This window comes from Sus scrofa, chromosome 10 (genome assembly GCF_000003025.6).
Source record: "Sus scrofa isolate TJ Tabasco breed Duroc chromosome 10, Sscrofa11.1, whole genome shotgun sequence".
NCBI classification, from domain to species: Eukaryota; Metazoa; Chordata; class Mammalia; order Artiodactyla; family Suidae; genus Sus; species Sus scrofa.
Genome location: NC_010452.4, coordinates 38389240 through 38417177, shown reverse-complemented (window position 1 = coordinate 38417177; position 27938 = coordinate 38389240). Strand labels below are relative to the sequence as shown.

General features: G+C 39.7%; 1 protein-coding gene across 5 annotated transcripts; it reads right to left on the bottom strand.

The window, feature by feature from the left end:
• On the bottom strand, positions 1275-27812 carry C10H9orf72 (chromosome 10 C9orf72 homolog). Of its 5 annotated transcripts, XM_013980199.2 has the most exons (12): positions 27528-27563; positions 25701-25819; positions 21091-21578; positions 19223-19282; positions 15551-15646; positions 14881-14945; positions 12861-12933; positions 10861-10977; positions 8033-8268; positions 4570-4627; positions 3216-3325; positions 1275-3112 (listed from the first exon to the last, which is right to left on the bottom strand). In XM_013980199.2, the coding sequence occupies exons 3-12, from the start codon at positions 21532-21534 to the stop codon at positions 2926-2928; spliced, it is 1446 nt and encodes a 481-aa protein (XP_013835653.1). In that variant the 5' UTR covers positions 21535-21578; positions 25701-25819; positions 27528-27563; the 3' UTR covers positions 1275-2925. The 5 variants fall into 5 exon arrangements, with proteins under 5 accessions (XP_013835653.1, XP_013835652.1, XP_005668139.1 ...); XM_013980198.2 differs by lacking the exons at positions 25701-25819; positions 27528-27563 and adding an exon at positions 27659-27812; XM_005668082.3 differs by lacking the exons at positions 25701-25819; positions 27528-27563 and adding an exon at positions 27686-27808.

Genomic DNA, 27938 nt, shown 5'->3' with positions numbered 1-27938 from the left:
ACAGCACAGGGAACTCTACTCAATACTCTGTAATAGCCTATATGGGAAAGAATCTGAGAAAGAATGAATACATACATCTGTAAAACTTATTCACTTATAATACACTTGAAACTAACACAACATTGTAAGTCAACTATACTCCAACAAAGGGTATTTTTTTTTTTTTTTTTAAAAGAGAGAATACCAGCCTCCTAATGTTGTTGGGATGATAGATTCAGAAAGTCCAGTGGGTAATGTGTGCTAACTGGGGCTGGTTAACTGTTTTTGGTGCTTTAAGCTATATCCTGCAGTTCACACAAGAAATATTGTGCAATTCTATGTCAAAACTGAAACAGGGCTAGAGAAGAGTGACACTCACTATATTCCTGTTTGACTTGCAGCATTACAGAAATAGAGTAACTGTTTCATTTTTACTTTCTAGCATTATTATGAAGTTTGGATTTCTTCTTTGGTAATTTTAGCAATGCAATGAAATGTATCTTCTAAAGAAACCTTTCAACTGTGGTATTTATGAAATTTTTTTTCCTGGGGTAAAAATGTCAATCTTACTTGTTTTCCAGATTAAAGGGTTTAGATTCCTTGTACTTTCACTTTGTAACAGTATTATAACAGTAAATTTTTTTTTTTTTCGGCTATACCCACAGCATGCAGAAGTTCTCAGGCCAGGGATTGAACCCATGCTACAGCAGTGACAATGCCAGATCCTCAACCCACTGAGCCACCACAGAATGCCTATAACAGTATTTAAAAAAAAGAATTTACCCAAGCATTATCTTAACATCTGAAATATTAATGCATAACTTAAAAAATCAAAATGCAATCCTGGGCATTAAGCAGGTAGTCTTTTTTTTTTTTTCTTTTTAGGGCCGCATTCATGGATATGGAAATTCCCAGGCTAACGGTTGAATTGGAGCTACAGTGGCTGGCCTATGCCACAGCCCTAGCAATGTGGGATTTGAGCTACATCTATGACCTACACCACAGCTCACTGCAACACCAGATCCTTAACTCACTGAGCGAGGCCAGGGATCAAACCCCCATGGATACTAGTCGGATTTGTTCCCGCCACAACAGGGACTCCCGAGCAGACAGTCTCAAAAAATAAACACACACACACAAGATTGCAGCATCATATAGAACCTGTAACTATATCTTCTTGCAAAAGAGAAAAGCAATTAAAAAAACAATCTGGATACAATAAGACTGTCAGCTGAGCAGGAAGCCAATCAGTCTTAATATCATAGCACTGCTTCTTGAACAAATAACTGAAAGAGTCAAAATATCAAAGATATTTTATTCAAAACTCTCCATCTAGGAGAAAAGACTTATAACAATGTGTACACATGCTTTAATAACTTATTTCACTGTACAACTTGCATCCTATGTCACAGTACCATAAATCAGCAAAAGAAAATAATTAGCACTTAAATAGTCTATCATGTAAATAGCACTGAATGAAAGGTTCAACAAGATGGTATCTGTACATTTTCCACGATTCATCCACAGAGCATTTGTCTTCTAGGTGTGTATGTGTTTAAAAATCGAGGTGTCTACACCTTGCTTATTAGTGATGTTAAAGGCTATTAGGACCTATGTTGGTTTTGGTTAAAGTTTGGGGACGAGGGCTGCGGGACTCTATCACTTTTATCCCTTTCTTGTATTTTTCCCTTTTATGTTACTTCCTCAAGTTTAAATTAAAATATTTTTTTAATGTGTGTGTATACTATTATGTCAACACTGTTCCAGTGCGGAATTTTGTTTAATTGGTTATTTTACGGCTAGCCAAATGGTACAGACACAGTAAGGAACCAAAAGAAACTGACCACTTAGTTCTGCCAAAGTAGCACCTAGGAAGACAGCACGTCAGTAAAGTCTCTCTCCTGCTAGTTAGTCCTCACATGATGCAGGCAAAGAAACATGGCAACAACTTCAAAAATAATGGGCAGAAATTTAAGGAAGAAGATACTATTCTTCCTCCTGAAAAAAAAAATATCTTACCAGTTAGTATTTCTCTACTGCATTTAATAACCTCGGAGTTATGACTGCTAAATAAGAGCAGACGATACATGAGGAGAACAATATAAAAGTGAGTGACTTATGGAATTTGAACTTCTTCCAAGTAATCATATTTTCCAAGGGGAAAAAAAAAGGCACAGGAGGTACATTTTTCAATTTGGCTCAAAAATAATGAAAATGAATTGAAAAAGTTGGCAATAACTACTGAAACATAAAATCCAATTCTCTGTATTTTCTTTGACAGAGCTCAACAAACAAACACAGGAAAAAAACACTCTGATTGTGGTTCCCTATAACTGGGACTATATGTACTGCCTGACATTTCTATATGGATTGCATCCTAAGGACCAAAACTAATTATTAATTTCAAGAAAACATCTCCTCGATCAATATTTTCTTTCTAAAACTTAACCTGAATTCAACTTCCTTGTGTGGAACTGAAATGATTTAAATGCCCTACTTTCCAGCTAATTGTTAAAAATACTACAGTAACCCCACATACTAAGGACCATCCTGAGATGGAGAGCCAACTAGCATTACATTGGTGAAAACTAACTCAGATTTCACATTGATATATGTAAACTGTGAATCTTAAGTTTCAAAAAAAAAAAAAAGTACTTGTGGTCAAGTGTACATCCTATGATCTTGAAAAGACAGCAATAATATTTATTATAATTGTAAACATAAGTCTGTCTCCCAGGAGAGCACATCTAAGGAAAAGGTGCTTTTATCGTAACAATGCCCCGGACACTCCCATACAGACTCGTGGTGACAAGTGTAGTGTCACTTAACTGCCCCTGCCGAGTAGGACTCCAGGGCAGGACCTCGGGGAGTTACATTTCCCAACACCACTGAGCTACTTTAGCAGCAATTATGACTGTGACGAAATATCCTTAATAAGTTACACGTTTAGAAAGTCATTAGGACATCTCGTTCTTGCACACTAGTATAGAAAGGTCTTCCAAAGATAAAGGAATGGAGGCCTGGCTTAATTTTCTCAGCTAGAGCCATTATTATGTTAAGATCGCCCTCTGCTGTTAGGTCAAGGTCTACCTTCAGGTTCCGAAGCGATTTAAAAGGCTTTTTCCCCTTCTGCCTACAAAGAGTAATAAAGAGAAGTTATACTATGGAAAATGTCCAAAGGGAACAAAACAAAAGGAATGTAGGACGGTTTTTCTTCCATTCAGGGTTTGACTTACGTATCATCTTCTATGTATTTTATTAGCGTCAAGGCTTTTCTGTGAAGGACAAGCAGAAATTGTGCAAGGAAAGTACTCCTGAGAGAGAAACCGGGTTTCAAATGAAAGACCTGCAGGAAAGTGAAATGTTTTAATAAATAATCTGCTCCTGTTCTAATTATACAGCATGTTTCTGTAGTGTTGACAGTGTCTGGCCCACAACCTATGTTAGAGCAGCTCTCCTTAATCATTTCCATAGATGCGCCCTGACAGACAGGAGGAAGTGGAGGTGCTGGGTTTGAGAGTAATCTGACAGTTCTACTCAAATTTTTCCTTCCACCTTAGGTTATATCCATCTTTATTATTAAAAATCGTTAAGTTACCTGAAGTTGTGTTACTTAACTTTTTCTGCTTACATCTCTAAATAAAATTGGAGCTCCCAGAAGTAGAGCTATGCTTAAGCTATGTTTTTTTTTTTTGGCTTTTAGGGCTGCAAATGCAGCATATGGAAATTCCCAGGCTTGGGGTCGAATCAGAGCTATAGCTACCAGTCCACACCATAGTTATAGCCACAGCAACACGGTATTCAAGCTGCATTTGCCACAGCTTGTCAATGCTGGATCCCTGACCCACTGAGGGAGGCCAAGGATCGAACCCACATCCTCATGGGCTCTAGACAGATTCTTTTCCACTGCCTCACAAGAGCTCCTAAGCTATGGTTTTGAGGTATTCTTATTTTTCTATTTTGGGCGGGGGGTATGTGTGCGGTGGTAGAATGATTTCTGCTTGGGAAGCATGGCATTACACGACCATGAATTATTCTTGAACTTTGCAATACGACACGGACCATGTAGAACTGGATCCAAAATTTCTAGTTAACCCAAGGATCTTATTTCAAAGCTACTTCTCTGCCACTGTTTCCTGGCCTGATCCCTTATGACAAAGCTCTGTTGTATTAAGAAATGAGACCCATATAATCTCTAATTTTCCTTAAAATTGACAGATTTTTTCCAAAGGAATGAGACAATAAAGATGTTACCATTTAAGTAAATTTGAAAGACATGTTTGGCTCAATTAAGGCAAATAAGCATCTGTACACACACCCCTCTTCATCAAAAGAAAACACTCTTGGGTTATAAGTTAGTGTTTAGAATGAAAACATTTATCATTTGAACCAGGGGATGTTGCATCTTGCATTCAGGCTACACTCTACTAATGATTTAGAAGAAAAACAATTTTGACATTTTAGAAAGACCAGAGACCACACAAAAGGACTTAATTCTAAATTCCATACACAGTACAGGCACTGTGGGATATATTATAAAAGAAAACAGGTCATATCATTCACTCTGAAAATCTCAGGCTTAGCATTTACCTGATCCAGGAAGGCTTTTACGAGAGTGTCTCGGTGTAAGACATCTTGAAAAATATTCCTGCGAAGAAAACAAACCAGCTGTTGTCTGTTTGTTGTCAGGCTGTACAAAGCTACTTTCCATAATCTCTCATGCCAGTCGGTACATTAAATTCTTAGAAATAGGATTATAGGCATATTTATAAGAATTAGATGTATTTGCAGTTTAAAATAGATATTCATTTTAACTCAAGGATACATTTGTCTATTACCGGAGTTTGTCAGGCCACAATGTAATTATTTTCTCTTAAATAGTATAAGCAGTCCTGGGATGGGTATGTATGTATCTCATCAAGGTATTTTAGTACATTAGTTACCTTATAAAAAAGATTGAGAGACTTAGGCAATTAGTAAATATAATTACCAGTTCCTGCCATCTCAAAAATGTAAAACAGCAACAAAAATAAACATACACCACTACCACCAAAAAACCCAAAACAAAAGGCTGTCTTCATTGTACTGATAACCTCTTATAAGCAATTTAGGAAGAAAAAAGGTAAGAGGACAAAGGCTAGGAAACATTCAAGGGAGATTAAGGAACACACACAGATTATCTGCAACTTTTGACTACTGCGTTTGCATCCACAAGCCCATCGCTTGGCAAGTGACATGAATCGGCAACTTAAGAAGTGTTAGCTATGTTGACCATACTACTAGAGTAAGAAGTTTAGCTGTAATTCACACTTGAGATCATGTGTATCTACAAAACAACCTAGGATACAGCAGGTGTCTAAAAAAGAAAAAGACTGTCCCTTCCCAGGTCCCAGCCCCTTACATCTTTTCTCTTCTTCCTTCTCCTTGCCTAAAGAATGTACCGGGATGCTAAGTCATATTCAAGTCAGAGGGGTAATAGAACATTTGCTAAGTAAGCAATTTTTAGCTGAAAAGAAAGACTGAATATAGCAGGGATCATCACAGAGCAGACAGGAGTAGCTGGGAAGGGAGTGTGTGTACAGAGGTAAATAGGAAAGTACCTAAGATTTCCTAGTTTTAGGAATTGAGTGCTCCATGCCATAGAAGCAAACTGAAGGGGGAAAAAAAAAATCAACATTTCACAATTATTGGCTGTTCACATAGTGGCCAGTGAGGGCACAGACAGTACCTACTCTCTGGCTTTGGAGAGAAAATTCAGCTATTTAAGACTAGTGTTCTCAATACACCTGTTTCATAAATTAATTTTCTTGGCCATAAGTGAATCAGATGAAGCAAAGTGTTAAAAAAAGAATATTTTCGGAGTTCCAGTCGTGGCTCAGAGGAAACGAATCTGACTAGCATCCATAAGGACGGAAGTTCGGATCCTGGCCTTGCTCAGTGGTTTAAAGGATCTGGTGTTTCTGTGAGCTATGAGAGTAGGTTGGAGATGCAGCTTGGACCTGGCATTACTGTGGCTGTGGTGTAGGCCGGCAGCTGTAGCTCCAACTTGACTCCTAGCCTAGGAACCTCCATATGCTTCGGATGTGGATCTAAAAGACAAAGAATATTTTTAGTGACTGATTATTTTCATGTTTTTGCAGCAGGTGAAATTATCTTTATTTTTTATTTGAAATTACTTTTAAACGTTAAAACTAAAAATACCTTAAAATAAGTAATATTGTTTAATCTAAAAAAATCTATCTTTACAAAAGTTATCAGTACACAACCTAGTGGTTGAAAGTATTATTTCTGGACAATATATGTTTAGAAAATTTTCTTAGAGCTGGCAACAGATTTTTCAAATCCATGACATTGTTTTGTTATCAGCAAACAAGAATAGCTGGCTTACAGTCAAATCAGCGAAGCAAACGTAACTGGCTAAATGATAAGCATACAAGTATCTCTTCTTAAAAAAAATACCATTCTAAAATTCACTAAATTTCCCCCAAAAGAGCTTTCTAGCAACTTACCAAAAAATAGAAAAAAAAACTGTGTAGGAAAGAAGAAAATGTTTGAAGGCTCAGATTAATTTTGAGACATATGTACCTAAATCACCTATATGTAAACATGTAGGGACCTGGAGTTCTTATTTTGACCAATTTGCTTTTTAAATCAAGTCCCCTAAATCTTTCAGAGGACCCCACAAGAACACTGGAGAGCTGGGAAAAACAGGGTCCCGGTGAAGCTGTCTTTCTGCATCTGGAGACAAGACAGGTGAAGCTGAGGCCCCCTGGACACAGTGTCCCTCTGCTATGCTTTTGGGCCACGCCTTCTATGCTACTCTCGGTGCTTCACGTGTCTGTCACCTCAGTTCAAAATTTTTCTTAAAGACAAAGGACAGGGTTGCTCGCTCCAATTTTACTGCTGCGTTTATACATTCAAACCCGGATTATGCCAGTTCACATTTACTAAGCACATTCTATGTGCCAGGCACTTTAAATCGATTAAAGAGAACCATATCTAATTCTTTTCCTGATTTCAGAACATCCTTTAAGTGTATTATAATTCAGATTTATAATTTTTTTCCTAACTGAATTACTGTTAGAATTACTGTCAAATTACTGAATGATAATAAATAACACAATATAAAAAGTAAAGTATTATTTTTAGAAAGTAATATATTAACATTTTGTTGTATTTTATATTTATTATATCAAGGGAAAAAAAGACTTAAAATTACTTATTTGATTAGTAATTCTTCTTTGATTTAGTTATTTAGCCTTTTAATGAATCTTGTACACTAGGCTATAGACAATGCATGGTGCTGGGGCTGGGCTGTCTGCTATTAACCTTATTAGCACCTAGTACCGTGCCTAGGGACTCAATATTCATTTGTTAAATAAATACTTAAATACTTACCTTTAAGGACTCATCTAGCCTCTCTTATGAGGAATAGTTATATTAAGAAAAACAGCTGCTGTATATAGCACAGGAAACTCGATCTAATCACTTGTGATAGAACATAATGGACGATAACGCGTAACAAAGGAAGGTATATATAACTGGGTCACTTGGCTGTATAGCAGAAATTGACAGAACACTGTAAATCAAATATAATCAAAAAAATTAAAAAAAAAAAAAGAAAAACAGGAGTTCCCCTCGTGGTTCAGCGGTACCAAACCCAGCTAGTATCCATACGGACGTGGGTTCGATTCCTGGCCCCGCTCAGTGGGGTTAAGGATCTGGCGCTGCTGTGAGCTGTGTTTTGTCAGATGTGGTTTGTAGGTTGCAGACACGGCTCAGATCTGGCACTGCTGTGGCACAGGCCAGCATCTGCAGGTCCGACAGAGCCCCTAGTCTGGGAACCTCCATGTACCTCAGGTGCAGTCCTAAAAAACAAAAACAAAACAAAACAAAAAACCCAGAAATTTAAGAAAAAATATATGATTAACCAAATATTTCTTCCTGTGTAACGCTCCAGCATAACTTTTAAACATCAAATTGTTCTTACTCATAAGAGATACAACTTCATAATTCTGCTTGAGGACAATACCAAAAACAGGGCATGACATACAAATCAGGAGTGAAGCTCTCGTCTGTGTAGATGACGGTGTCCTGAGCCATGTCCTCTTCTGAAGTGGCTCTCCAGAACGCTGCCAGCTCTGATCTCATGTACCTACGCTGATTATAAATATGTTCGTGACAGGGTGGCATCTGCTTGACAGTGTTGATGTCCACATCTATGTGTGTGGTGGGGTAGGGCGCATACATGACTTGCCGGAAGGGAAGCACAAAGCTTCCAGTTGAATCCTGTTGTTATGGAAAGAAAATTTACTGTCGTCTATTCCAAAAGACATGAAGAATTACCTTTTAATTAAAAAAACTGGAGTTCCCCCTGTGGCTCAGCAGAAATAAATCTAACTAGTATCCATGAGGATGCAGGTTTGATCCCTGGCCGCTCTCAGGGGGTTAAGGATCCGGCGTCGCCGTGGGCTGTGGTGTAGGTTGCAGATGCAGCTCAGATCTGATGTTGCTGTGGTCGTGGCATAGGCTAGCGGATACAGCTCTGATTCGCCCCTAACCTGGAAACCTCCATGTGTCGTGGGTTTGGCCCCGAAAAGACAAAAGACAAAACAAACAAACAAAAAAAACCCAAGAAAGAACAAAAAACCCCCCGAACTTAAGCTTGGCTTAGCAAATCCAGGTCTAGAAATATATCCTAGAAAATTAAGCACGATTATGTGCCAAGTTTGAGTGACATGTGCCCTATAGCACTGCATTGAATAGGATAATGCCAGAAACAACCTAAGAATATAAAAAGAGAAGTGATTAAATAAATAAAAATGGCCTATGATTTAGCTGCTAAAAATTAAGTTGTCAATGTTTATGTGTTGATACTGAAAGATGTTCACAATATATTGTGAAAAAAGGGGGTTAAAACATGCATAGTTACAATTCATTAATTTTCTGGGGGGAAGGGAAGATATGAAAAAAATACTAACAGAAGAAAAAATATGCCAGATCTTAACAGGGGTTTCACTGGATAATGAGATTACACGTGACTTTTTATATTCTTCTTGATTATATGTTCTATTAAATCTCAGTGTGTGTGTGTGTGTATATATATATATATATATATTTTTTATTTTTTTATTATTTTTTATTTTTTTGGCCTTTTTTTTTTTAGGGCAACTCCTGAGGCATATGGAAGTTCCCAGGCTAGGGGTTGAATAGGAGCTGCAGCTGCCGGCCACAGCCACAGCAACACTAGATCCTAGCTGCGTCTGCAACCTACACCACAGCTCACTGCAACGCCAGATCCTTAACCCACTGAGGGAGGCCAGGGATTGAACCCACGTCCTCATGGATACGAGTAGGATTCGTTTCTGCTGTGCCATAACGGGAACTCTGGTATTTTTATAGTAAGTAAAAAATATACTTCTTTCCAGGTATAGTCAGTAGAACAACCTGTTGCATATAACAAGTACCTGTTGTGTATGGGGCACCTGGTATGTATTATGAAGAAAAGAAAGAGGCTATTTTCAATTTTTCACTCTTATAATACTATGATCATCCTTTTCCTAAGTAAAATAGGAGGGTAAGTCTTGAACACTTTTAAGGCTTTTGACACATAATGCCAAAGTATTTTCTGGAAGGCTATATAATTTACACTTGCATGGAAAACTCTTAAAATACTTTTTTCATTAAATTATAGTTTCAAGTTTTCTGCCATGCATTTAGTATTGGCCCCTTTTAGGGAAAAATCATATGATTAAATGAGATGATGCTGAGGAAATAAAAGTACTAAGTACTTCTTATGCCTTTGATAGGAGAAGTTTTAATTTTCAGATTTGTTACAATTCAAACCAGAAATGAATTTCCCTGAGTTTCTCTATTTAAATATTATTATTTTGAGTTCATGGCATGCACATTACTGAAATGTAAAAGCTGAATGCAATTTTTATTTGCAACAATTTTTAATATTTTTTCTTTCATTTTACTATGCCTACATCCAAAAGAAAGCATTCACTCTAAGACTCACGGAACCACTAGGAAATCTACTTCTTCACGTCTCTGACTATGATTGCAACATCAACAGATTCAACAAGGTGAATAACACCTCCCCATAATTACTGAAAATAATTGCTAAATTTATATTTATCTATTTTGCTCCTTGAAAGCAGACTTAAGAAAATAAAGGAAAAATATAAAATAATTTTTCGAATATGTATACATAGATATAGGAATTGCTCAAATCCTACACATTGTCAAGAGAGGAAGCAGTTTAACATTTTCTTTTCTTTTTCTTTTTAGGGCCTCACCCATGGCACATGGAAGTTCCTAGGCTAGGGTTCGAATCAGAGCTATAGCTGCTGGCCTACACCACAGCCACAGCAACATCAGATCCAAGCCATGTCTACAACCTACACCACAGCTCACGGCAATGCCGGATTACTGACCCATTGAGCAAGGCCAGGGATCGAACCCACATCCTCATGGATACTAATTGGATTTGTTTCTGCTGCACTATGACAGGAACTCCCCATTTTTTTTTTTCAATAAATATAGTACATAAACATAAAATGGTAACATGAAAATTCAAATCTGTTCCCATTTTAGTTGTGCAAGTTGATTCAAGCACACATTAAAAAAATAATAATCCTGAGGCCTGATAGCAGCTATAGGAAACCAAAGAGAAACACAAAGAAAGCTATTCTGTGATGTTTCATTGATACTAACTAGAAATTCATAAAACGTCATGCTCAGACCTGGGTAAAGGAAGTCAGCTTCTTGGCATGTAAACATTAGATGCATGAAATGCTAATATTCAAAATAGATTTATAAGAAGTTTCAAAAATAATTTAAAAAAATGGTTTCACTTGTGATAAATGGAAATTATACCTTTAGTAGACCTTGTACAAAGAGCCCTGACTCGTACTTAAAGGATGATTCTGCTTCACATAATCTGGAGCATTTTCTCTCTGCTGGAGTCAGAAAAAGGCATAATGTTCTTACTATCTGTAAATGAAAATATTTCAGAATTAAAATATGCAGTAAAAAGGCCACTGGTTTGCTTATGAAAGGGATCTCAGTAGAAATTTCAATTACTATTGTCAATAAAATCTTTTTGAAAGATAAGTATTCTTAGTCACCTGGAATAGTCTATGAGATATAATACTTGTTGCTTAAAATAGGGATTCTGCAGTCAAGTAAGTTTGGGAAATGCTAGCAATTTTACTGTATACTGTATCAAAATCTTTAATATCTGAATACACATTTTGGCTCTCCAGATGACTGATATAATGTGCAGACGTTCTCAAACTTATTTGACCTTGGAAAACCTTTATTCCATGTCTTAGTCTTATATTAGGAGATGATGACCTAAAATAATTATCGATTTTATCTCTACCCAGCAGCAAGTGTGTTTCAAACAAGCAAACAATTTGGACGAGAAAACTAAATGCGATTAAATTACGTAGCATTATGGCTTCTGTTTAATAATTCTAAATGTGAAATCCCATTACAATGAATATCAAAGAATGTCCAAATTCTTCAACAGAATGAGAATTAATTCTATCAAATTTAATTTAAAATGAGCAAGCTGGAGTTCCCGTCATGGCTCAGTGGAAGCGAATCTGATTAGTATCCACGAAGACGCAGGTTCCATTCCTGGCCTCGCTCAGTGGGTTAAGGATCTGGCATTGCTGTAGCTGTGGCATAGGCCAGCAGCTGTAGCTCTGATTCGACCCCTAGGCTGGGAACCTTCATATGCCACGACTACAACCCTAAAAAGCAAAAAAGAGAGAGAGAGAGAGAGAGAAGCTTTTAGGCCAGAAGAGGATGAAGCAGGAGGAAAATGTTTAAAAAACACAGAGCTTCAGAACTGTGGGTACTTTCTCACTCCAAAAGGCAACTGGGAAGAGCCTATGGTACAAATTGAAAACTACCTTCTTGGGGTAAGAGAAATAAAAATCAAGGGTTATTTGAGTATAGGGGTAGCCTATTACAGAAAAAAATTTACAAATATACTTGTCAAGCAAAGTCATTCTTAACATACCTCCTATGTAAAACTCAAAAAGAATAATTAGGTTTGCTTAAATTGATAGATATATGACTTATCTCTCTCTACTGAGTTGGTCAGTGAAGAAAAGTGCAAAATCCTTTTGTTTATTGCGTAAATAAACCTGGAAAGGTAACTGTTTAATTCCTCTTTTTTTTTTTTTTTTTTCTTTTTTGGCCACCCAGCAGTATATGGAGTTCCTGGGTCAGGAATCAGATTCCAGCTGTAATTTTGACTAAGCTACAGCTGTGAATCCCTAACCCACTGTGATGGGAAGGGGATGGAACCTGTGTCCAAGGGCTCCCAAGACACTGGCGATCCTGCTTCACTACTTTGGGAACTCCTGTTAATTCTTTATTAACTCATGTACCACTAAAGGAAGTGGTCACAAATGTTACTGAATAAGATATAACCTCCACTGACCACTTAAAAGCAACAGGCTCCTAAAAGGAATAGATGTAGGGAGAAAAAGCGAGATAATAACATCAGTATGAATGATCAGGTACCATTTCTTTGGAATTAGTACCAAAAGTACATAGCTATCTTCATATTTATTAAAGATAACATCAGGAAAATAGAAGACACATGTTTTTAAAAATATCCTTAAGCCATGTATATAGTACTGAGACTGGCATGAATTATCACAGTGAAAATGATAAATGACTTCCTATTCAGTTTCAACTCATTTTTGCCACAGGGTGACACAGTAATTTGGTCAGACTATATTGCCTCCTTATACTATTAGATTATCTTGACTGCAATGTAATCTTTAAATTACAACCCATGATATGTTGGCAGTAGTAAAAAGTCAGATCATTTGCTGGATTATAAAATAAATTACCTTATTTACTTTCTCTGCACTGCTGCCTACTACAACAGAACAGCCACAGGTTTGCAAGTGTGAGCTGATGGCACTATAAATTGAAGAAAAAAAGATTAAACAAAAGACAGGTGATCTCCACATAACTCTTAACAGCTTTACACCATGAACACAAAGCTCTGACTATAATGCCATCTTTTATTTCTATACTACTTTACATTTTCTACCGCATGCCTTTCACAGTTTCCATCTGAACCACTTTGTAGTGGAAGAAACTTCAGGTGCAGAGAGGTAAGTGATTTATTTAAAGTTATATTGGATTAAAAGTAACATTATGAATGGCTGACACCGAGCAGCATTAGGACTAAGGAGGTTCTGATTCACACTGTGTAAGGCTTCATGAAGGCTTTCATGTAAACACACTCTCTGAGATTCCATCATGAACCTCAAGACTGCGGACATAATAGCAAACACTTGATCCTTTCACCCATTTTTTTTCTAAATAAAATTTCATGATAATCTGTAACTGTCAAACATTAAAGTAGAAGATGACATTACATATGCAGAGGGAGCACTCAGTTAAGAGACTAACATGTAGGCACTTGATAATACTGGCTATGATTCTCATTATTATCATTTTCTTTCTTATTTTTTTGTCTTTTTAGGGCCGCACCTGCGGCATATGGAGGTTCCCAGGCTAGCGGTTGAATCAGAGCTGCAGCCACTGGCCCATACCACAGCCACAGCAACTTGGGATCCAAGCGGCATCTACACCATAGTTCACAGCAACGACGGATCCTTAACCTGCTGGACCATGGATCGAACCTGAGTCCTCATGGATACCACTCAGATTTGTTTCCGCTGAGCCATGATGGGAACTCCCTATCATTTTCTTAGAAAAATATAAAGTGTTAGCTATTATGTGCTGATATGTGCCATGCACTTTTTAAATAAATGCTTAGTATGATTTATCTCAACAATGCTTAGAACAATCCTATGAAGGAGGTACTTTTCGTCCTATTTTACAGATGAGCAATTGGAGGCAGCTTGCCCAGGGTTATAAGTGTAGTAACCCAGAAAGTCCGATTTTAGAGCTTGCAATGTTAAGCACTAATACCTATTGCAGCCTGGAAAAGATCATACAAACATGAATAATTTTCTTTCTAGGCTAAATAAATTCATCCAAAATACAACTTAATTTGAAATGGTTCTTAGTTCAGTTTTTTTTTTTTTTTTCCTTTTTTAGGGCCACACCTGCGGCATATGGAAGCTCCTAGGCTAGGGGTCAAATCAGAGCTACAGCTGCTGGCCTATGCCACAGCCACAGCAACGCCAGATTCAAGCCGAATCTGTGATCCACACCACAGCTCCTGGCAATGCCAGATCCCTAACCTACTGAGTGAAGCCAGGGATCAAATCTGCATCCTCATGGATCCCAGTCAGGTTTGCTAACCACCGAGCCATGAAGGGAACTCCCTTAGTTCATTTTTAAAAAGATAAAAAATAAGAAACTAGAACCAAGCAAGGGACCATCAATTCTTGTCTGGGCATTATGGAAACTCAGCTTTTTTAAATATTAAAATGAGGGAGTTCCCATCATGGTACAGCAAAAACAAATCCAACTAGGAACCATGAGGTTGCAGGTTCGATCCCTGGCCTTGCTCATTGGGTTAAGGATCCTGAATTGCCGTGAGCTGTAGTGTAGGTTGTAGATGTGGCTCAGATCTGATGTTGCTGCAGCTGTGGTGTAGGCCGGCAGCTGTAGCTCTGATTGGACCCCTAGCCTGGGAACCTCCATATGCCTCGGGTGTGGCCCTAAAAAACAAAAAAAAGAAAAAAAATTAAAAAGAGTAACATCAAATATACTATAGACAAGTAATCTGTGAAGTTACACAAAACTAAACAATAGTTCAAATATGTACTAATGACCCTAGAATAACCCTAATTGATTACTATTTCTTTCTTCCAAATCTTGTCATAGGTGAGCATAAGATCTGCATCTAATTCATTCAGCTTTTTTGAAAAGAAACAAAATTCTTACTTGAGAAGAAAGCCCTCATGACAACTGTCACCGATATCATCATCATTGAGAACTGTATCAGCTATCTAAAATACAACAACAACAATTTTTTTTTATTCTGGTTACAGCACTGAAATAACATTTTTAATACACACGTTTTCTGAGGTCTAGAGTCAATATAACACATTGCCCTCATTTTTGAGCATCATGAATCCCCATAAAACAATCTGTGCAAACTTGTAGAACAAATGATGTCAAAACTGGTCAGACAGGTTAAGCAACAGTTTTTATAAGAACAATTTCCTCTTTTGAGGTGTCACAATCAGAAGACAAATCTTAATCAAAAATTCAGGAAACAACAAAAATAGTTTCCTAAAGATTCTTCTCTAATACTGATTGATTCTCCAAGGTCTGAAATCCTCCCACTTCTAGGAAATACAGAAGTGGTGAAATTAACTAAATAAATTCAATTTTGTCATATTCCTATTTCTGAACAAAAAGCCTCTGTTTGGCCATAAAATTCAGGATTTTCAGTGTGTTTGTTAAAGTGGTTAATAAGTCATATGACTAGTATGTATGACAAAAAAATGTATATTAGTAAAATTAGAATATTATTAATATATATATATAGTAATATAACTCAAAGGCGTTGATAGAGGGTACCTATTTAACATTATAAGCAAGGACTTACATCTATTTCTTCAGGAACACTGTGTGATTTCATAGATGAAAGCAATTCCATTACAGGAATTACTTCTCCAGTAAGCATTGGAATAATACTTTGACCCTGCACAAAAAAGTAAAATGAAGTGAAGAAAATCACATAATATAGGATAAAGTGGGTGATAAAAACGAAAAGCTGAAAGCAAAGAATAACACCCTTTGATAGAAATATTTCATAGCTTGTTCAAACATCCCCAAACAAGTCTACTACTCCAAAACAGTTCCATTTCTAAAGGATTTACATGCTAGTTAAAACTCATTTTCTTTCTTCCAGGAATAATTTTCTTTAGTCAGAATGGAATCAGTGGTTTATCATTATACATTATAAGGGTACTATTCTTTGCAATAATTAAATCACATCAAATTTAGAGAGGATGTCTTCTGAAATTTTGAGATATAAGAACTCTTGTTAGGAGTTCCTGTCATGGCCTAGTGGAAATGAATCTGACTAGGAACCATGAGGTTGCGGGTTTGATCCCTGGCCTTGCTCAGTGGGTTAAGGATCTGGCATTGCTGTGAGCTGTGGTGCAGGCCGCAGATGAGGCTCAGATCTGGCATTGCTGTGGCTGTGGGTGTAGGCCAGCAGCTGTAGCTCGGATTCAACCCCTAGCCTGAGAACCTCTGTGTGCCACGGGTGTGGCCCTAAAAAGCAAAAAAACGAAAACAAACAAACAAAAAAGAACTCTTGTTAATCAAAGATCATCGATGCATTTTATATTTAAAAATGAAGAAAGCCAAACATAAAAAGATTTTGAAATCCTCAGCAAATAACTCAGTAGTAAAGCTTAAATCTCATCTCCACATTTGTGTAATAAGGTGTAATCCATCCAAATACAAATCAAAGTCATCACATATATACACACACATATATATATATATATATATATATTTTTTTTTTTTTTTGTCTTTTTGCCTTTTCTAGGGCTGCTCCCACGGCATATGGAGGTTCCCAGGCTAGGGGTCAAATTGGAGCTGTAGCCACCGGCCTACCCCAGAGCCATAGCAACTCGGGATCCGAGCCACGTCTGTGGCCTACTCCATAGCTCATGGCAATGCCAGATCCTTAACCCACTGAGCAAGACCAGGGATTGAACCTGCAACCTCATGGTTCCTAGTCAGATCCGTTAACCTCTGAGCCACGACGGGAACTCCCCACATATATTTTTAAGAATCAATAAAACACACAACTTTCCTTTAGTGTTCCTTCAAGATAATACTACTTATTAATCTAAAAAATGTAATTCTGAAATCTGCAATTTCTAGAATAAAACTGAAACCTCAGTACAGAACACCACACATGTAAAAATGTCTCAAATCCAGGTGCCCCCCTCGTTTATTCACTGCTATCACCACTCCCCCCAAATGTTCTGTGCATTCTGAATACATAAGCATTTTTTTGGGGGGGGGGTCTTTTTTAGCTATTTCTTGGGCCGATCTGGCGGCCTATGGAGGTTCCCAGGCTAGGGGTCCAATCGGAGCTGTAGCCACCGGCCTACGCCAGAGCCACAGCAACTTGCGACCGGAGCCGCGTCTGCAACCTACACCACAGCTCACTGCGTCTGCAACCTACACCACAGCTCACTGCAACCCGGATGGTTAACTCACTGAGCAAGGGCAGGGACCGAACCCGCAACCTCATGGTTCCTAGTCGGATTCGTTAACCACTGCGCCACAACAGAACTCCAGAATACATAAGCCTTTAAAGAGGCTGATGAAACTGTCATGTCTACCAATGTTTAGCTATAACATGTTTTTATAATCACATATTTAGATCAACCTAACAATAGTTATTTCCCCCCTCACTCATATTTTATGAAATAATTTTATTCAAACTCTTTACATGCATTTTAAAATCAGAACCTCTCTCATCCCAACAATCAGTTCCTTTTTTTTTTTTTCTCTTCCATTTTTGGCTACTCTGCAGCACATTTAGTTCCTTGGCCAGGGATCAGATTTGTACCTATGACGCAACTGTGGCAATCTGGGATCCTTTAACCCACTGTGCTGGGCTGGGGATCAAATCCACATCTGGTGCTAGAGATGCTATGATCCCACTGAGCAGCAGCAGGAACTCCAGTCAGTCCTTTTTTAGAGTGACCTAACCCAGGTTTCGGAGCCCCTTATCGCTTAAGTTGCTTTGGAATGTAAATGTGATGCTGTCTCTGGAAATTTAATCCTAAATCATAGGTTCCCTTACATTATTCAGGGGATTTTATTATTTAAAAAAAATTCATCCTGGAGTTCCGACTGTGGCTCAGCGGGTTAACAAACCTGACTGGCATCCGTGAGGATGCAGGTGCGATCTGTGGCCTCACTCAGTGGGTTAAGGATGCGGCATTTCCGTGAACTGTGGTGTAGGTCGCTGATGCCGCTTGGATCCCTCATTGTTGTGTCTGTGGCGCAGGCCGGCAGCTGTAGCTCTGATTGGACCCCTAGCCTGGGAACCTCCATTTGCCATGGACGCGGCCCTAAAAAGACAAAAGAAGAAGTACCAGTTATGAGTTCCCAGGTTCAATGAACCTGGGAACTCATAACTGGTACCTGGCTAGTACCTATGAGGAGTGGGTTTGATCCCTGGCCTCATTCAGTGGTTGAAGGATCCAGTGATGCCGTGAGTTGTGGTATAGGCCTGCAGCAGTAGCTGCAATTCGACCCTAGCCTGGGAACTTCCATATGCTGAAGGTGTGCCCTTTAAAAAAAAAAAAAAAGAAAGAAATGAAAGAGAAAAAGAGAGAAAGAAAAAAAGGAAGAAAGGAAGGAAGGAAGGAAAGCAGAAAGACGGAAGAAAGAAAAAGAAAGTCCATCTTGGTTGTTTCAGGCTTGTGAAGGGAGAACTAGGGAAAAGGGGTGTTTAGACTGGAATTTTAAGCAAGGAGCGAGCGCAGAGGGTGGCCAGAGGCAACGAGAGTAAAAACTAAGAATGCTCTCTCCACAGGGGATTCTCCTTCAGAAGTCTCTGCCCTAGGCTGGAATGCTTTGCAATTCATTTCCATAAGGGAAGCCACATCCTTGCCATCTTGCTTCTCAAACCCTGGTACCTGTGCCCTAAGGATGTTCAAAGCCAGGAGATAAACATGCACATGACATGTCTTCCTGGAGACTTGATACTACTGGAAGCCCAAACGATAAGAAGGAATCTCAGTGGCAAATTGCAGCATTACAACAAATAGGTATATCAGACTGAAATGTAAATTGCATGCATTTTAAAGATCCAGCATGAGACTTCAAAGAAATACTATACTTGGGAGTTGTGCCTGAAACCCCAGATTCCTTCTGGTACTCACTCTTCTGTTACAACTACTTCTGTGGGATGTTTGAGAAGCAATACCTGAAAGAATATCTCACACAGAATTTTTAATTCTGCTATGAACAAGCTGTCCAAAACTTATTCTATGCAAACAGAAAAAAAGGTAGCAGAATGTTAATTGATAGATGCAATTACCCTTTAATTCTTTAGGTCTAAGATATGGAAATTTTTATCTGGTTTATTCCATGTATTTCCGTTAAGGGTCTGTTCGTATTCAGGTTCACTCTGTCAAACTAACATGTCTTCCGGGTCTTAAGAGAAGCAGCCCTTATTTTTATACAGACATATGCCATGGGTCTGGTGCTGTCTGATAATACACAATCTGCAACTTACCTGATCTTCCATTCTCTCTGTGCCTTCTAAGACTATCTTCTGGACATTTTCTTGCCTTTCCTGAGCAAGAGAAAATTCATTAAAATTAAAAAACCACATTATTATTATTATTTTGCTTTTTAGGGCCATACTCATGGAAATTCCCAGGCTAGGGGTCAAATCGGAGCTGTAGCTGCCGGCCTACACCACAGCCACAGCAATGCCAGATTTGAGCTGCATCTGTGACCTACACCACAGCTCACAGCAATGCCAGATCCTTAACCCACTAAGCTTGAGCAAGGCCAGGGATCAAACCCACAACCTCACGATTCCTAGTCTGATTCGTTTCTACTGTGCCACGATGGGAACTCCAAAAAACTACAACATTTCGATACTTGTTTATTTTTCATAATACAGTTATTTATTTATTTAGCCAGGCCTGTGGCCTGTGGAAGTTCCTGGGCCAGTGTTTGAACCCATGCCACAGCCATCAGCTGCTGCAGTGACAACTTTGGATCTTTAAACTGCTGTGCCAAAGAGAACTCACAGTAGAGTTAAATGGCAGACGTTTCCTTGCGTGAGGATAATATTTTTCACTTCGGGGCAAAAAAAAAAAAAGGTGTGGGGGAGAATTAACCCAACAAATCCATGCTCTCAGAGACAATACAAAATAAAATAAAAACACCCTTTTTGTCTACAGTTAAAAACAAGATAATTTGGCAGAAAATGGTCAATGTAACATCTGCATAGTTTCACAAAAGAAACTAATGATTTTCAAATTAGGTAAGATTAAGATGAATCTAGGGAATATAGAGCTTCCAGATTTTGAATGATTGTCATAAACATGAGAAATAAGGAGGCAAGCCTGCTAACACAGTAAAACACTCTTGTTTATTTATTTATTTATTTATTTTTGTCTTTTTGCCTTTTCTAGGGCTGCTCCCGAAGCACGTGGAGGTTCCCAGGCTAGGGGTCTCATCGGAGCTGTAGCTGCCGGCCTACACCACAGCCATAGCAACGCCAGATCTAAGCCATGTCTGCAATCTATACCATAGCTCATGGCAACGCTGGATCCTTAACCCACTGAGCAAGGCCAGGAATCGAACCCGCAACCTCATGGTTCCTAGTCAGATTCGTTAACCACTGCGCCACGACAGGAACTCCAAACACTCTTCTTTTAAAATATACTCTTTTTCCTTACTATCTGGTAAAAAAAGCCTTATAAAATTAATAACACTTGAATGGATTTCCATGTTAGTATCAAGCTGCAAAGCACAAAGTAGAATTAAATTTGTTCTTCTCATCTGCCGAAATTATAGTATGTGGAAATTAAACATCACCATATATTAAACTATAGGATTTACGGAATAGCAATAATGTCCTTTAGTTCAATCTGCAAAATTAAAAGGAATATCTCTGGAAAACCAAGAATTTCAACTTGTTCATTTTACAAATTTGGGAACTTGGCAAAGAACTTAAGGGGACCAAAGGCTATATGGTCAACAGCTTATGAAACAACCATTCTGAGTTGCCTACACTTTACACACAGTGATAAGTGAAAGAGAGGGTCAAATGATGCAAAAATGAAAAGCTTAGAATCAAAGCCTCCCAAGACAAATCCAAACTCTAAATCTTATTATGTTTCTTAATTTCACTAAGCTTTACCTTTCTATTTGCAATGTGGACCCATCATTTCCTACCTTCCAGGGTTAGCACAAAGACCACAGACATCAGCCTAGGTCTACCTGTACCTAACAGGGTAGAAGCAAAAAACAGCTCCTGTTTGAAGTTAATTGCATATAATTTCTAAAAGGTAGATATAAGTCGTCTATGAACATAAATTTTCAGTGGCTGGGTTAGCACATTTAATAAGCTCAAAACCCACTCACCTTGTGCATCCATATCCTTCCTTTCCGGATAATGTGTGTTAATCTATCCACACACACCCTGTGAAGTGGGAGGTAGAAGCTCAGCTCCGTCTGGGGAAGTATGATTGATAGTCCATATGTGCTCCGATCCCCGTTCCAGTTTCCATCGAAGATTAATGAAACAATAATCACTCCCTTTTCAGACAAGACGAAAAACTTCACGTCTATGGCTCCACTCTCAGCATTGCGAAGGATTTCTCCATTGAGGGTATGGTTGGCAAGAAAAGTGATTTCTCCGTCGCTGAGAAGTACCTGTTCCGTCTTTGGAGCCCAAATGTGCCTTACTCTTGGGCCAAGAATATTGTCCCAGTAAGCAAAGGTAGCGGCTAATAAAGGGGATTCACCACTTAAAGCGATCTCTGTCTTGGCAACGGCTGGAGATGGCGGTGGACAGAGAGTTGACATTGCTGCATCCCAAAGGTCACATTATTTGAAAGCTCCGGGAATATCTAAATGATGACACACAAGAGCTGTGATTAGGTCCAGCAAGTGAAAAAGTCATCCATCAAAACGCAAATGGCAGTTCCCATCGTGGCACAGAGGTAACGAACCCAGCTAGTATCGGTGAGGACTCGGCCTTGGGATCAAATCAAAACTTGATTTGATCCCTGGCCTTGCTCAGTGAGTTAAGGATCCAGCGTTGTTGTGAGCTATGGTGTAGGTGGCAGATGTGGCTCGGATCCTGTGTTGCTGTGGCCCTGCCAGTGGCCGGCAGCTGTAGCTCTGATTAGACCCCTAGCCTGGGATTCCATATGCTGTAGGTGTAGCCCTAAAAACCAAAGCAAAGCAAAGCAAAACACAAAACAAAACAAAAACAAAAGCACAACAACCAAAAAATTCCAATGATTTAGGCATATATGGTTTTCTCCTCTTGAATCAAAAAGATATGAAAGCATGTCTCCTACCAGGAAAGAGACAGTAAACCAGCATGGCAGGTGTACACTAAATATTTGTTGATATGATGATAATTTTACGATACATAGTAACTTGCCACTTATATTCAGGGTAAAACCTTAAAATCCAAAAATAATGACCTTAAGAAAAGCCTCCGAATATTAATAATATTAATGTGAAATATTATATACTAAAACTCATAGAATAGACCCTTATTGTTTCTCAATACCCAGCCTATATGCAATTCAAATATGATTGGATATTTGGTTCCTAAACCGTAGGAACTAAAGAGAAGCAAATTCTTAGTTTAGTTTAGGAAAGGGAGGACTCAGCTAAAGACCATGACACCTGTTGTGGGCTAAAGTGTGGCCCCTGCCCCCTAATATATATATAAGTATATATGAACAATATATGTAAAAGCCCCAACCCCCTGTACCTGTGAATATGGCCTTATTTGGAAATAGGTGTAATCAAGTTAGGATGAAGTCAAATTGGATTAGGGTGGTCCCACTCCAATGACTGGTATCCTTACCAGAAGAGAGATTTAGAGACACGCAGAGGGAAAACAGGGCCAGGTAAAGATGAAGGCAGAAAGGAGTGATGCACCTACAAGCCAAGGAATATGAAGGACTGCTGGTAACTACCAGGCAAAGAAGGATTCTTCCGTGCACCCTTTGGAGTATGCCCCTGCCAACACCTAATTTCAGACTTCTATTTAATTTTTGCTGTTTTACATACCTAATTCATGGTACTTTGTCATGGCAGTCCACACCTAACAGTAGAAAATCTTAAAAGTGGCCAAGGTGAGTGGGTGGTGGTGGGGGGGAGTGGGAAGAAAGACAAAACACTGCAAGAACACAAGAGTCTGGAATCATAGCAGAAAATGAGCAAAAAGTCCTCAATGCCCTCAATTATTTTCAACAACACTCTCTGGGCATCAGGGTACTATGGCCCAATACTGGTGTTGAAGATGACAGATAAACATATTTAATATGCTATTCAAGAAAGCACTGCAGCATTTTATCTTACGAGGAGGAGTTCCCTTCGTGGCTCAGCAGTTAACAACCCCGACTAGGATCCATGAGGATGCGGGTTTGACCCCTGGCCTTGCTTGGTGGGTTAAGGATCCAGCATTGCCATGAGCTGTGGTGTAGGTCACAGACTCGTCTTGGATCTGGCGTTGCTGTGGCCATGGTGTAGGCTGGTAGCTGTTGCTCTGATTCTGACCTCTAGCCTGGGAACTTCCATATGTCGTGGGTGTGGCCCTAAAAAGCAAAACAAAGTAAATAAATAAATAAATATCATTACAAGGAGAGTTCTACACTAAACAGCTAAAGTGAAAAAGCTTCAGTCATTTAAAACATGTAGAGAACTAAACGGCTGGATGGACCATTTTTACCTTTCAATCTACTGAGAAAACAAAGGCTGAACTGCCCCCAGGTCACCAAGCCAGGCTGGAATCCAGGTCTCTTGTGTATCTTAACTCACCCCAGTATATCACTCTAAAAGTGTGCGTTCAATGTGTTAGCATAAAATGAATTACTCCTGCCTAACATTAAAACTGAACCCTTATGTGTATTCAATGTCAATGTCATTTAAGCAGGCTGAACATGATGGAATCTATTCACCCTAACAGTAAAGGAGAGCAGTTAATAACAGGTGAACTATGATGTATCTATCTTTGCCTGTATGATTGCTTTGGGAAACAACCTTTGATCTAAAACTAAATTCATGTCAAAGCAAACCATTTTACTTAAATAATTTTACCTACATCTTGTCGGGAGGGTTCAGTGATTGATGCAAAGCAAAAACAAAAACAAAACAAAACTCTAATTTTAGAGCATTGTATGAGCACTTTCATCATGATGTCAAGAATAGGTATACAGTGCTTGGCAAAACATCTTAGCGACATATGTGCAGAAATGGTTTAACGAAAAACAATTCTTGTGTACTCTTTATTTTAGAAATATTTACTTTTTATTTTATTTTTATTTTTTGGTCTTTTTAGGGCCACACTCGTGGCATATGGAGGTTCCCAGGCTAGGGGTCGAATCGGAGCTGTAGCTGCTGGCCTATGCCATAGCCACACCAGATCCGAGCTGCATCTACATCTATACCGCAGCTCACGGCAACCCAGGATCCTTAACCCACTGATCGAGGCCAGGGCTCAAACCTGCATCCTCATGGATGCTAGTCAGATTCGTTTCCACTGAGCCATGATGGCAACTCCTATTTTTAAATGTGTTATATCAATTTAATAGACTCAAGACACTATACTGGGTATAAGCTGCATAGCTTGTTTAAAATATCCACTGTTACAGATACAATTTAGCCAGTTCACAATGACAGAAGAGAGGAATATGAATTGAAACTGTAATGATACTATGATAATTAATAACAGTAAATTGGAGGCCAAGTTGATGAATTTAGTAAAAAAAGGCCACACAATTACATTGTAACATACTCTTCTTTTGTTCTTCCTTTTTGGATAAAAGTGGTGAATAATCATAAAAGCAATAAATACTGCAACCCAAATGTTTCATCATTAGGAGCTCCTGCTATGGCTCAGTGGTAACAAGCCCAACTAGAATCCATGAGTACATGGGCTCAATCCATGGCCTTGCTCAGTGGGTTAAGGATCTGGCATTGCTGTGAGATGTGGTGTAGGCCTGCGGCTGTAGCTCCGATTCCACATCTAGCCTGGGAACTTCTAGATGCCGCCTATGAAGCCCTAAAAAGCAAAAAATTTCATCATTACATTGAAAATAAAAACACTTCCTTAAAAGGAATTGAGCACTGGAGCAAAATCTGGTTGGGTTATGGGAAAACTTTTTACCTGATTGTGAAAATTCAATTATTACAGACCACTAGTTACCAGTCACTCTCACTGCCAGTATCACTAAAAAGAAAATAAGGAATGAGGATTATGTTGAAATGTTAAGCTTTAAATCTTGCCAAAAGAAATAACTTGAGAAATGAAAGTACAGAGAAATAGTTAGGAGAGTAGTAAAATGAGTTTACTAACACTTCAAGTCACCATCTTTGGTAAAGAAAATCCATACATATGCACGTTTAAAAAAAAAAAAAAATCAGGGAGTTCCCGTTGTGGCACAGTGGTTAACGAATCCGACTAGGAACCATGAGGTTGCGGGTTCGGTACCTGCCCTTGCTCAGTGGGTTAAGGATCTGGCGTTGCCCTGAGCTGTGGTGTAGGTTGCAGACGTGGCACGGATCCCGAGTTGCTGTGGCTCTGGCGTAGCCCAGCGGCTACAGCTCCAACTGGACCCCTAGCCTGGGAACCTCTGTATGCCGAGGAAGCGGCCCAAAGAAATAGCAAAAAGACAAAACAAAACAAAAAAAATCAGTTCAAAACCAAGAGTCTTTGGGAGTTTCTGTTGTGGCTCAGCAGAAACTAATCCGACTAGTATCCATGAGGATGTGGGTTTGATCCCTAGATGGACACCTGGCATTGCTGAGAGCTGTGGTGTAGGTTGCAAACTCAGCTTGGATCCTAATTTGCTGTGGCTGTGGTACAGGCCAGCAGCTGTAGCTCCAATCTGACCCCTAGCCTGGGAACTTCCGTATGCCTCAGGTGCACCCCTAAAAAGCAAAAAAAAAAACCCCAAAAAAACAAAAAAACTCCAAACAAAAAAACCCCCAAAACAACAGTCTTTTACCTATATATCTTATTTACATGTGGTGCTGGCTCTACATCAAGGGTTATCAAGCAAAAGCCCTAAGAGTCTTTGAGGAAAGTCAGGATCCAAATTGGGTGACACAGTGGCTTGCCACACTCCTGTAAACAAAGAATAGGGTTCATGAGGATGTACCCCAATATACTTTCTGAAAATAATCCAATATATGCAGGCATAAAGATTATATTAATTATGGTTTTTTTTGTTGTTGTTGTTTTTTTTGTCTTCACCTGCAGCATGTGGAAGTTCCTGGGCCAGAGATCAAACCTGAGCCACAGCAGTGACAATGCCAAATCCTTAGCTGGATCCTTGCACCACAAGGGAACTCCCTCATATGTTAAAACTGTTTAAAGTTTTGCTTTTTCTTAAACTTAGAGTAGAAACTTAGAAACTAGAAAACTACTTAATTAAATGGAAACTTAGAAAACTGCTTAATTAAAACAGAGCCGGGGGCAGGCTTGAAAGATAAGAGCTGCCTTCCTTTTTTTTACTTCTCTGAAAGCTGTTTTGGACTGCTAACAGTCAAATAGAGAGACTATTTCATCAACTTGATAAGGGACAAAAAGAACCCAAACTTTAGTTCCTATGTAGTTGTTTCTGGGAGCATGTTAGTGCTGGCTTCATGCACAATCTGCAATGTGGTCTATCATTTCTCTTGTTTTTGTTTCATAGGTGTAGAGTACAGTCATTACGAGGTAGTTTCCAACTGATTCAGGGCTTTCCTAGACTGCCAAGGTCCTGGCAACAGTATTTGTGTCACATAACATCATCACATATTAAGCATTCTGACTTCATACTATTAATTCCCCATGTATACATTTTAGCTTCTGTGAGGTTCCCATTACCTCACCTTAAAAGTCTTCTAAAGTCTGAGATTGCTATCTAATAGTATTTTTCCAGTCTCTTTGTATAAATTAAAAGTGCCAGACCACATTGTTTCCCCTTGCTTTGCATCATAAGAGCGCTGAGAACAGTTTGAAGGGGAATTTATCCACTGGCCACAACCGGATTGTTTTTACTAGATCCTAACGATCTCTATTGTTTGTGAAAAAGCCATCTCTCTTGGGCAAGTGCATTACTCCCCTGACTCCTGAATACAGAAGCCTGGTGGAATTCACAGGAGCCAGATCGTGTGTAGACACAGCAGATGTGTAATCAGTGCACTTCTTTCTGCAACCGATACCATCAGTCAAGTGATGTCCAAGTCATAATGGTCACTTCCTTTAAGTCTGTGCAACCTCAGAGAAGTGAAGTAAGAACGGGAACAAAACCCAGTCTAAAACTGCTGTCCAGATTTATAAGACATCAACAATCCTCAGAAAGGTCAAATTCTGTAGTATTACCCCACCTCACCTCACCCCAATTAACCCTCCCTCGGACCCTAACTTGGTTCGTAACAGCCAGGCGCCCCCAGCCCTCTGGCCTTCCCGGGGACAGGCCTCTCGGTGCCCGAGGCTCCATTCCCTCGAGCCGGCGGCACAGGGGATTCCGAAGCATCCCTCCGGTTCTCACGCCGGGTCCCCGGGGAAAGAGCCGGATCCGGGACTACCGGCGGGAAAGCGGGAAAGGGGCTCAAAACCCAGCCAGCCCTGCCTCTGCGCGGCTGCTGCCGGAAAGCCCCGGGCCCAGATGGAAGTAACTCCACTAGTCGCCGGGCTGGAAAAGCCGCGGGCGGCTTTCGATCAAGGAAAAGAAGAGCAAAGAGAGGACTAGACAAGCCGAGCCTTGGGTAGAGCCTTCGCCGCCGCCCCTGCGCGGTCCCAGCGTCCCGACCCAAAACAACCTCCTACACACCAGCTTCTCACTCACCCACTCGCCTTCGCCCGCGCCTCGGCTGCTGCTGCCGACGCCGCAGGCATAGGGACCGCAACCGCAGCCCCGCCCCCGCGGCCCTGGCCACGCCCCCATGCCCGGCCCCCTCGCGCGTCGCGAACCCGAACCTGCTTTACGTCGTGGTCTCTTCCCACCTTGTGCCCTTCTGGTTAAATTGTATCCCGTAGCCCGTCTTTCCTCGTTCACTCCAGCGAATAATGTGAGAGCAAAGGGAGGAGAGAAAGGGCGGGAAAAAACAAAACCACACACCTCCTAAACACACCCCCCTGCTCTCTATAGGCCCCGCCCCCGTGAGGAAGGAACGAGGCAGCAAGGGTGGCTGACGCGTCAAGCGCCATCTTTTCCCCGGGCGGAACAAGTCGCTGTTGCTGCATAATCATTTCCTCG